This window comes from Ahaetulla prasina, chromosome 9, assembly GCF_028640845.1.
Source record: "Ahaetulla prasina isolate Xishuangbanna chromosome 9, ASM2864084v1, whole genome shotgun sequence".
Lineage (NCBI taxonomy): Eukaryota > Metazoa > Chordata > Lepidosauria > Squamata > Colubridae > Ahaetulla > Ahaetulla prasina.
Window position 1 is genome coordinate 11,163,153 of NC_080547.1, and position 11,651 is coordinate 11,174,803.

Consider the following 11,651-nt stretch of genomic DNA (forward strand, 5'->3'; position numbering starts at 1 on the left):
AAAAAAAATTATTTAGAAGTTGCCTATTTATGACCTGTGCAGAAGTTGACAAGAGAGAGCCTACCGGAATCATGTTAAAGATTTCAGCCAAGCCATGCCAGGTCCCTCCCAATGACCTCTCCTCCTGCTGCCCATCTTACCTGCCCCAAAGGACCATCGGGCTCTTCTCTCACCTTCCTTCCCAACCCAGGTGGTTTTCTTCTGGGCCATCCAGCTCTTGTTTCCCGTCTCTTGGGAGAGTCCCATCTCCACGCCACGTTTGCCGAAGATGAGCACGATAGAAAGGAGAGTGGCGGGTGGAAAGGCCTTAGACTTTCTCCCTGGGGCAGGAAAATCCAAAGAAAGTCCCAGCCACCCACCATCTTCCTATGCTCAGGAGGGCAATGTTTGCTCCAAGCCAAGCCTGCTGTTGCTAGAGAACTGATGCATGGCTTTGCTTACAGTCCTGTCTGGACTTGCCCTGCAGAAGAGGGAGACCCAGAATTTAATCCATGAAGGAATGCTTGGACTGAGATCGGTACTCCATCCAAAATCTGGAAAAGGTGGAAACCCTTCCTTCCTTCCTTCCTTCCTTCCTTCCTTCCTTCCTTCCTTCCTTCCTTCCTATGTCTTCTTCCTTCCTTCCTTCCTTCCTTCCTTCCTTCCTTCCTTCCTTCCTTCCTTCCTTCCTTCCTTCCTATGTCTTCTTCCTTCCTTCCTTCCTTCCTTCCTTCCTTCCTTCCTTCCTTCCTTCCTTCCTTCCTTCCTTCCTTCCTTCCTTCCTTCCTTCCTTCCTTCCTTCCTTCCTTCCTTCCTTCCTTCCTTCCTATGTCTTCTTCCTTCCTTCCTTCCTTCCTTCCTTCCTTCCTTCCTTCCTTCCTTCCTTCCTTCCTATGTCTCCTTCCTTCTTTCCTTCCTTCCTTCCTTCCTTCCTTCCTTCCTTCCTTCCTTCCTTCCTTCCTTCCTTCCTTCCTTCCTTCCTTCCTTCCTTCCTTCCTTCCTTCCTTCTGAATGGATCTCTTCATTTCCCCACTGTTGGAGTACAAACAAATCCTTTCAAAGTCTTCCCCTGCATCCTTCCCCCTCCCTCCCTCCCCTGTCCATGAGCGAGGTGGACCCCCCCAAACCAGTAGTGAAATCCATTTTTTTAAACTACCGGTTCTGAGGGCGTGGCTTGGTGGGCGTGGCTTGGCTTGGTGGACACGGCAGGGGAAGGATACTGCAAAATCTTCATTCTCACACCACTCCAGGGGGAAGGATATTGCAAAATCCCCATTCCCTCCCCGCTCCAGGGGGAAGGATATTGCAAAATCCCCATTCCCTCCCCGCTCCAGGGGGAAGGATATTGCAAAATCCCCATTCCCTCCCCGCTCTGGGGCCAACCAGTGGTGGTATCTGCCAGTTCTTCGAACTGCTCAAAATTTCCGCTACCGGTTCTGCAGAACCTGCAGGATTTCACCCCTGCCCCAAACCATCTTCTGCAGTCACCTGGTCAACGCAACCTTCGCCTTCATATTCCGACCAAGGTGGGGCAGCCTTCGTTGGTAGCACAGTGGAGGTCACAGACTGGGAAGGGAGACAGGATAGAGATTGGCCTGGGCAATGGGGTTCTTTAATTTTCAAGGATGGAAAAGAACTCACAAGGATTGGTCAAAAAAGGGCAAGATGGCGACCGGGAAGGCGGAATTGAACCTCTGCTTTTCTCCTCTGCTGTGTACCATCTTGCCTCTTTTCGCCTCCCCCGATGACTCCGCTGACTTCCAACCCAGCCACAGGGAGATTCCCCCCAAACCCAGGGCCTAAAATGCCTCCTTCGAACGGAAATCGAGACAGGATAATTTGGAGAGGAAATAAAGTGGAATGGACCCCTCTTGGCTTTTAGCCAGAGTTGAGAGGCAAAGCACAGCAAACAGGAAAGGATCCATCGGATGGCGGTTTCCAATCAGAGGAATCTCAACCAGGCTTTTCCAGGCCAACAATTTTGATGGAAAGGCTTTTTTGGACTGTAAAATGCATTATTCGGAACAGATGCTACTGGATTCCCAAAGTTGGGCTGTCTGGCTGTCCCGCCCTTTGCTGGCTAGGGAATTCTAGGAGCTGGAAGTCCGCACATATTAAAAGTTGGTTGAGAAACCTCTGCTATAATGTGGATTTCTTCAAAGCGGTTTTTACCCCCTTCCTTTGGCTAAACATAAGAGGCTTAGACCAGAAAGAAGATATAGTTGTCTCTTCCTCTTCTTTTTCTCAGGTGCGGGGCTGGCATAACAGAAACAGAGTGGGAAGGGACCTTGGAGGTCTTCTAGTCCAACCCACTGCTCAAGCAGGAGACCCTAGGCCACTTCAAACAGACATTTGTCTCATCTTTTCTTCAAAACCTCCAGTGATGGAAATCCAGCTGATTTTAGGCTCAGCCCAAGGACTGCAGGGGGAAAAAAAAAGGAGAAATCTAATTTGGGGACTACCTTGATTTAGGTGCTCACTCACCTCTATGGCACACACCTGTTACGGCTGCAAAAGCTCCACCTCTCCTTATTTAAACCCCTGAAGGTGAGCAAGAAAGCTATTTGGCTAACAGAAGGGAATGTTTGTTTAAGGACAAGGAGAAGGCTGCAGAGTTTGAGAGAAAGACACGTGCAAATGCTGGCTGAATCATCTCAAGCAAAAGCTGGTTTATATGTTTCTCAGCCGGGATCCCTGAATTCTCAGCCAATCTGTGCATGTTTGACTAGCTCAGCTAAGGCTATTTTTCTGAAGGTAATTCTAGATCATCTCAGGGGTGTGTCTGTGTAATATTGTTTTGTCCCGGGAACTCTGTTCTTATGTATCAGCTGTAATGTGGATTAGTGTAAGAATGTTTTAACTTCCTCTCGCTAATCCACGTTAATTTAACTTCCTGAGTAAAACCCAGCTTTTGCCAATTGTTCAACCAATGATGGTTAAAACCAATGCTGGCTTAGCAGAATGCACAAACCTGGTTTGCAAAGTGTTGTCTTGCAATACTGAATATTGGAAAGTGGCAGTTTGAAGATGGATAGCTGGGGAATTCAGGGAGTTGAAGTCCACCCAACTTCAAGTTCCAAGGATGAGAAGTAGTGGTCTACACCCAACATGGAGGTGGTACTGCAATTTTCATTCTCCTTGGCCAGCGGTTAAGTCTCTTACATGCTATATCTGTCTACTCCATGATTGTATTGGCCGGGGAGGATGGGGGTTGTTATTTTAACTAGCAAGTTTTAGTAATAGTATCTGGGGGAGCAACGGGTTGGGAATAATGTTGGCTTCCTTTGGACACCAAAAGTAGGGAACAAGGCAAACTGTCCACCTTTAAAACCTGTAGCCGATACGTGGCTGGGAGATTCTGAACATGCTAGCACAAAGTAATGACAACGATAGGAAGAGCTGAATATCTCCTATTTAAATAAAAATAACTCTCATTCTTGGTTTGTATGCTTGTAATGGTGTGTGAGCAGCATTCTCTAATCCTTGGCTTAGGTTGTTTAAGGTCTTCTCCTCAATGGTTGCAGCCATCATTTGTGGCTTGAATTCTGAATCTAGTCAATTGTGGCTTAGACTCCCACCTGAAAATAAGCAAACTATAGCTTGGGGGGGTCCTTGGTACCCTCTGAGTTTGCTTGTTTTCTGCAGATATTTCATTACCCAGACTAGGTAACATTAGCAGCACTGGCACTGATGTTATCTAGATGAGTAATACGACATCTACAAGAAAACAATTAAACCCAGAGAGTAGCAAGGCCCCCGCAGTCAGCCTTCCCTCCTACTCCTTCTCCACTCTACAAACCCCACTCCCTTCTTCTAACATTGATGATGTTACCTAGTTGGGTCATGAAATGTCTGCAAGAAAACAACCAAGCTCAGAGACCTCCAAGGACTCTCTACAGTCCTCCAACAACTTCCTCCTCTTCTTCCTCTCCTCCTCCTCCTCCCTCCCTCCCCTCTTCTCCTCTATGCAAACCCCACTCCCTTCTAGCACTGATGATGTTAGCTAGTTTGGGTAATGAAACATCTGCAAGAAAACTACCTCGGAGGGCACCAAGGACCCTTCATTTCAACCCAGAGCTGACCCTGACCTACAGATGTTCTCCTTTATCAATAATCTCTAGCTTGATATGTGTGATACGAATGCACAAAAAAAAAAAGTGTGGGGGGCTCCAAAGCCTTTGGCAGACCAAGCCAAGATAGTTGTGAGGCCCTGACAAGTCCTGTTGGTTACAGGAACAGGGCTGACTCTGGGTCTTCTGCTCCAATCCCCCCCCCCGCCCCAGTTGTGTTCCTGCAGTGGAGGTCCTCTTGCAGTAGCGACGACATGAAGGATGAAATTGCAGCCACGGTCTTCTTCATCACCCGCCTGGCTAAAAAACACAACAAGCTGAACAAGCAGCAGATGGAGAAGTTTGCATCCACGCTGACCACGCTTCTCTTCGAGCGGTACAAAAACCACTGGTATCTTGACAATCCCACGAAAGGACAAGGCTTCCGGTAAGAGATTTCCCCCCCAGGGGAGCCTCTCTTGCTCTAGTTCAGGGGTCTCCAACCTTGGTCCCTTTAAGACTTGTGGACTTCAACTCCCAGAGTTCCTCAGCCAGCTTTGCTTTGCTGGCTGAGGAACTCTGGGAGTTGAAGTCCACAAGTCTTAAAGGGACCAAGGTTGGAGACCCCTGCTCTAGTTCTCTTGCAAAATGGGGGCCTGCCCCTCCCTAAAACAGCCTCATCACCTGTTTCCTGCCCACCCCAGCAAAATTCTCAGCCGATTTTTCTCAGCCTGTATTTTTCCTCCCCAAAATATGAAGAGAGCTGCTTGAAGTCAACGCCAGGCCCTACCGTTGGGTAACCCAATTAAGTCCTTGCTGGTGAGAAGAGGTGGCACTAGCAGCAGCACCACCACCTCACTGTCTCCAGTTAGAAGGTGGTTTGGGGTCGTCTTCCTGATTCCCTAATCTGCCCCGCCCCGTTTTTCAGATTCCCTGGCTAAATTTGTGTGGCGTGGACCAGAAGGTCCCACCGCCAGGATCTCCTCATCAATCTCTTGGGTTTCTTGGGTCAACCCAACCTACTTTCTGGGCTTGATGAGAAGATGGCTTTGCAACCAAAGCCAGAGATGGTGGGGCTATATGGCCGCACACCAATCCCTTAGATTTTGAAGCCATTCAAAATCTAAGGGACCGGTTTGGACAAAACTCAGCAGCACATTTTAGTGCAGCTGTTGATAAAAATAGGATCGCCAACATCCGATGGCGGATATGGCACAAGAAGATGATGCCCACAACACACACACACAGAGTTGGGACTTAGAGCATTGGGAAACTGAGCAGCCGAATTTTCTATCGGGTTTTGCTGCCTCAGCACAGTCCTGGTTGGTTTTAACATGAAGCATGTAACTGGGTTCCCGGAATAACCCAGTCTGGGCTTGCTACTCCGTTGCCTCATAAACTAACATAGGCTGCATTCACACAACCCCTAAGTGTGGTTCAAACGAGAGAAGCGTAGACCTTGATGGGATTGGAGCTGCTAAGCTTCTCTCTGCTGTTGACTAGTTTGAATGTGGATGGGAGCTAGGTCAGTCTGGATGTTAGCTCAGGGCTCCTTTCTCCCAGATGCCTTTCAGAAGTTCTCTGGCTCCTTTGCGTGGCCTCCTCTTCTCAGTTAGGGTTAACACCAAAGAATGCGTCTTTTTTTTTTTTTTTAGAAAATTTTTATTGGTTTTAAAAACAAAAACAATGGACATTGCTCTACGTCTCTGGTTTCTATCATTTACATCAAGTTCAAGTTGCTATATCATATATTCCTCAGTCTATATACAAATTTACTTATCTCCTAATTCCTTATATATCAAGTATATACTATATTACTACTACCCCTACAACTATATACATATTTAATAGACCTATTATACCCTCACAAGTACAATATATGTTGATGTATACATTTCCAGAAATTCCTTATCTTTTGTTTATGGCATTCTTCCTCCTATCAAGCCCATCGTAGAATTTACTCCAGACTTCATAGTACCTTGATTTGCTTTTGTCTTTGAGTTCTAAAATAAGTCTGTCCATTTCTGCACAGTCGTAAATTTTGCTTATTACTTCTTCTTCTGAGGGTATTTCTTTACGCTTCCATTTTTGAGCAAATGCTAATCTTGTCGCAGTTAATATATGCAATGTTAAGTAGATTACATTTTTATTGTATTTGCCATCCATCATGCCCAATAAGAAGAATTCTGGTTTGACTTCCATTTTGACCATCAGCATCTCTTCTAACCAGCTTCTTATTTGCTGCCAGAATTTTTTTAGTTTTTTTATGGCACTCCCATCACATGTGATAGTATGATCCTAACTCGATTTCACATTTCCAACAAATTGGCGAATATTTTTTTTACTAATTTTTGCCAATCTTGTGGAATGGGAGGTGCAGAAGGGCATGTCTTGATGACTTTCCCCTTTTCAGGTGCATCAGGCTAAATCCTTTGCAGGCAAAAGATCCTCTCTTGGACCAAGCGTGCATTGCGAGCAACGTGGACTTTCAGAGCCTCGGTTTGCCCAAAGAGATGACCATCTGGGTTGACCCCTTTGATGTCTGCTGCAGGTGAGTCTATCATGCTCTTTCTCTGCCCCCTGTGATGGGCGTTTTGACATCCAGGCAAAGCCAGAGTTGGGTTAGCCTGTTGTGGTCTGCCAGCAGCCTGCAGAGCTGGCAATGGAGTTGGACAGCAATGAGGCTGAGGAAGAGCATGGGCCAGTCCTGGAGGCTGGGGAAGGCCTGGATGAGGGCTCTGCGTTGGAGGCTGAGGTGGGGCCAGGGCCATCTGGGAGTGAGGTGCGGACTCCAGAGCCTCCAGAGGCTGACAGTAGTGAGGCAGAGGAACAGGAGGAGCCTGTTCCTAATGCATGCATGGGAAGAGCAGCCAGAGGGCAAGAGCAGCTCAAGCAAAGAGGACAACTCGGGAGTAGGGCCAAGAGATGATTGGCCCCTCCCAAAAGGCTTAAAAGACCAGCAATGGCGTTTGGGCTCTTTCCTGGAAAACAACATTGATAGCTTCGTCTTGCATTTATTTTTGTATCGGTGTCTTCTGAACTTTTGCCAAGAAAGGCCTTTGGCAGTTTGCCTAATTGGACCAAGATTGGTGATAGGACTGAGGAATTTGTGTTGGGAGGAATTTGCTTTAATTTAGTTGGACTACGATGAGAATGAAATAATTCTCAGCTGTTTGAATAGACTGTGTTTGTTTTTACACTGACTGAGTTTCCTACTACCTACTGGGGCCTGGGTCACAACATAGCCCTGGTTTGCTGAACCAACTGCAGTTGATGGGAGGCATTAAGCCAAGCATTCACCTGACAAATGGGCACAGCCCAAGAGTAGATGCAATGGCCTCCTTTAAGCTGACTCTGCCCCGGGTCCAAACATTCTGCTGGTTTTTCTTCTAGTTTGGGCTTAGTGTGTTGAGCCAACCAAGCAATTGGTGTGTGGCTTAGCATAGAGGTCCCCAAACTTGGCAGCTTTAAGAGTTGTGGACTTCAACTCCCAGAATTCCCCCAGCCAGACCCCTGTTTCTCAATCTTGGCCACTGGAAGACGGATGGACTTCAACTCCCAGAATTCCCCAACCAGCATGCTTTAAAATGTCTGGATTTCATGTCTGGCCGGGGAATTCTGGGAGTTGAAGTCCACAAGCCTTCAAGCTGCCAAGTTTGAAGACCTCTATTGTAGGTGTGTTTTTATTTCATGGTATGTATAAAATAATGTGTTTTCATTCTATCGTGGAATATAGGAATATTCCAAATTTATATGTGTCAGATGGGTGGCAGAGAGCTGAGAAGGAAGGAAGGAAGGGAAGGAAGGAAGGAAGGAAAGAAAATGAATTGGGAAGGGAGGGTGGTAGAGAGAAGAAAGAGAGAGAAAGGGAAGAAGGAAAAGGGAGGAGCAGATAGTAATTAAAATATAATAAGTAGTTTAGAGCAACAAAGGAAGGAATTTGGGAAACTTTGCTCTAAGGACCAAGTTATGCCTTGCTTGAGGCTCTATTTTCTGCCCTGCTTAACCCCACCCCCACCCCTCATTTAGATACGGCGAGAAAAATCCAGCGTTCACCGTGGCTCACTTCACAGGCCAAGAGAACGACCAGGACGTGTCTCAGGGCATCCGGCAAGCGGTGGAGAAGGCCTCCTCCTCCTCCTCCTCCTCCACCTCCTCCTCCACCACCACCTCCGATTATCACTCCGGCACTTCTTCTGAGGAGGATGGCACCATCAGGGAACCCAAAAGCATCCCAACTGTTAGCAATCCCAACAGCATCTATCAGGTGAGAGAAAAGGAACTAAGGAGGGTGGGGGCTTCGACTCCAGGATTTCTCAAACTTGGCCCCTTTAAGATGGGCGGACTTCAACTCCCACAATTCCCCAGCCATTGAAGAGCATTCAAACTTGCCAAAATTGAGATACATCCATCTCCCTCTCTCCCATCCCCTCTTTCCTTCCTCCTTTCCTCCCTTCCTTTCGTCTTTATTCTCCTATTCCTTCCTTCCTTCTCTCTATTCTCCTATTTCTTCCTTCCTTCCTTCCTTCCTTCCTTCCTTCCTTCCTTCCTTCCTTCCTTCCTTCCTTCCTTCCTTCCTTCCTTCCTTCCTTCCCCTTCCCTTCCCTTCCCTTTCCTCATGGTTCCTTCCTTCCTCCCTCCCTTCCTTATTTTTTATTTCTTTTATTTTTTAAATTTATTTTAATTTTAATTTATATCCCGCCCTTCTCCGAAGACTCAGGGCGGCTTACACTGTGTTAAGCAATAGTCTTCATCCATTTGTATATTGTATACGAAGTCAACTTTTATTGCCCCCAACAATCTGGGTCCTCATTTTACCTACCTTATAAAGGATGGAAGGCTGAGTCAACCTTGGGCCTGGTGGGGCTTAAACTTGCAGTAATTGCAAGCAGCTGTTTTAATAACAGCAGACTTAGTCTGCTGAGCCACCAAAGGCCCCTTCCTTCCTTCTCCCTCTATTCTCCTATTCCTCCCTTCCTTCCCTCTTTATTCTCCTATTCCTTCCTTCCTTCCTTCCTTCCTTCCTTCCTTCCTTCCTTCCTTCCTTCCTTCCTTCCTTCCTTCCTTCCTTCCTTCCTTCCATCCATCCTTCTTTTCTTCCTTCTTCCTTCCTTCCTTCCTTCCTTCCTTCCTTCCTTCCTCCTCTTCCTTCTTCCCTCCCTCCCTCCTTCTCTTTTCTCTCCTCTTTCCCCTCCCTCCCTCCCAGAAAGAAGCAACATCTCGCTTCCCGGGGGGGGGAGTCCATTCCCAGAAACTGAGAAAGACCCCCTTAATGTATCGAAGCGCCAGGGCCAATTCCACCTGGGCTGGAAGTCCCGAGCGAGTCATTGACGATTGGGAGGGTCATCGTGAATGCCTGAACCCAAGAGAAAGAGAAGCGGGGAGTGGAGGTTGGGGGGGAGAGGAAAACTATGGCGCTTCTTAGAAACTTTCCCAGAGTTCCATCAAGAGCAGCTCAGTCAGAACGATGGGAGAGGAAGGAGCTGAGCGGAGGAGTTGCAAGAGGCTGGCAGAAGACGGGTACCATCCCTCCTCGGCCTTCACTCCCGTTGTCTCCATCTACTTTCAGTGCAACGAGCCGTTCCCCCTGTGGTCCCAGTATTCTCACCGAAGATGCTTTGTTCCTGATGGCATCCAATCAAACCCTTCGGCTGCTTACTATTTCCACTACAAGGGCTACAAAGTCTACCGCCCCTCCCTGCCGTTCAGTTGCCCGCGGGTGGACAGGTACCACTGGGTCAGCTCCAGTCGATAAAGCTCCGATTTGCACCCTGGGCCAGAGCCTGGACAACGGGCAGCTGAAATGCCGGTGGGCAGCTGGCGTTCGTTCCCCAGGAGAAAAACCAATTTTTTGAAGCACTTAAGACAATTCTGGTCCCCAACTCCCTCCCTCTCTCATTCCCTCTCTCTCTCTCTCTCTCTCTCTTGTGTTCGCGAACTTTTAAAAAATTATTTGCTTTGTAAAGCTTTTTTTTAAATATGTGTATATATAAAACGCATGCTCGCAAGCGGCGGTCTCTTTTAAACATTTTTAATACTGTTTTTTTTAAAATGGCCATGAATGAAAAATGAACTGCGAGATGGCGCTTGCGGGAAAACTGTGAAAAAGGAAATTCTCTTCATTAATAAAATGGAATGTTTTCTTGGTTGCTTTTTAAAGAACCAGTTACTCTGTGAAGAAAGGAGAGGGACATAGATATTGGGGGGGCGGTGGTCTTCTGAAAAAGTGGGCCAGCTCAATAAACAAATATTTTTTCCACTAAAGCCTCGAGACCAGGCAGCGTTGTAGGGAAATCACCTAAATTTTTCACAGAAAGTTGGTTTATTTCATTTCTGCATTGTGAAAAGATAGAGCACTAGATGTTCTATCTGGGCTACCTTCTAAGCCAGGATCTCCTTGGGCAAAGGTCTCTTTCTTTGTGTTTTCAAGATCATTTTTGCAGATACAACATCTACTGGACCTTGGTGATCGACTGATCTTACGAAAGCTAAACAGGATGGGACTTGGATGGGAAATTATTGGAGAAAGACTGTAACTCTGGACTAGATTAGAAACTTGAGTGAGGTGGGGGGCGGAAATCTGGAAAGAATGAACGGAAGGTCTCTTCCATACTGTTGTCAAAGAATGTTTTATCGGTACATCCATGAATTCACCATGTCCACGGGCGAGTCAAAATATCAGGATGATAGCCGCAGTCATGTGAACAAATGTCTCTCGTTTTTACACCCAATACATTGAAAGTGGTCTGAGGCCATGTGGTCCTCTCTGAATCAAACTATTGTGGTCCACCAGCAGCCACCAGACAGTGGGGAGGCTGGGCTCTGGGCTTCCTTCCTTCCTTCCTTCCTTCCTTCCTTCCTTCCTTCCTTCCTTCCTTCCTTCCTTCCTTCCTTCCTTCCTTCCTTCCTTCCCTCCTTCCCTCCCTTCCTCCCTTCGCCCCTTCCCTTCCCTCCCTCTTCCTTCTTTCCCTCCCTCCCTTGCTTCCCCCTCCCTCCCTCCCTCCCTCCCTCCCTCCCTCCCTATACTAAACTGCAAAACAGTCAGTTTAGTTTGAGCTAAGCATATTGGGTGAACCTGGTTAACTGTGGTCTCTGGCTTATTGTCTCCCGCAAATCCAGACAATCATGATTAAATCATTTGGTGATTCATCCACTAGTTTATTTGGAGTACACATTTTCTTTTCAAGCGGAACAGTAGTGTGGTCACCTGAAGCCACCGAAACCCTTTGAAGATACAATATCATTGTTGTTAGCATGCGCGCAGCCCCCAGCAACGCGCTGGCCCTTTGCTCAACAGCCCTGAACCAAAGCAGAACCAAAGATTGCGTATCTTTGACCTTGCAAAACAAGAGGAAAAAAACAACAACAGACAAGGTGGAAGCTACAGAACAATGCTGAAATGTTTTCGATAAATGCATCTACGTGACATTATTATTTATCGCTTTCTACGAGGTCAGCAGCGTATACTATAGCTATACTATCTCTGAGATATGGTCTCCTTACGGAGTAGCTTTCTGATGATCTATTCTAAATGAGTTTGATTATTGCTTCATCACTTGAAAGGAATCTATAGACTGAATCATTTGTCACACTGCATAACAGAAAAACAGAACTGGAAGGAAC

At 46.9% G+C, this 11,651-nt stretch overlaps 1 protein-coding gene across 1 annotated transcript; it reads left to right on the forward strand.

Moving 5' to 3' along the window:
• Positions 1-4,303: 4,303 nt before the first annotated feature.
• Positions 4,304-9,783, forward strand: BTG4 (BTG anti-proliferation factor 4). The gene is made up of 4 exons (XM_058194700.1): positions 4,304-4,476; positions 6,442-6,579; positions 8,058-8,295; positions 9,598-9,783. Exons 1-4 carry the CDS (start codon positions 4,304-4,306, stop codon positions 9,781-9,783), a joined length of 735 nt encoding a protein of 244 aa, XP_058050683.1.
• Positions 9,784-11,651: the final 1,868 nt, after the last annotated feature.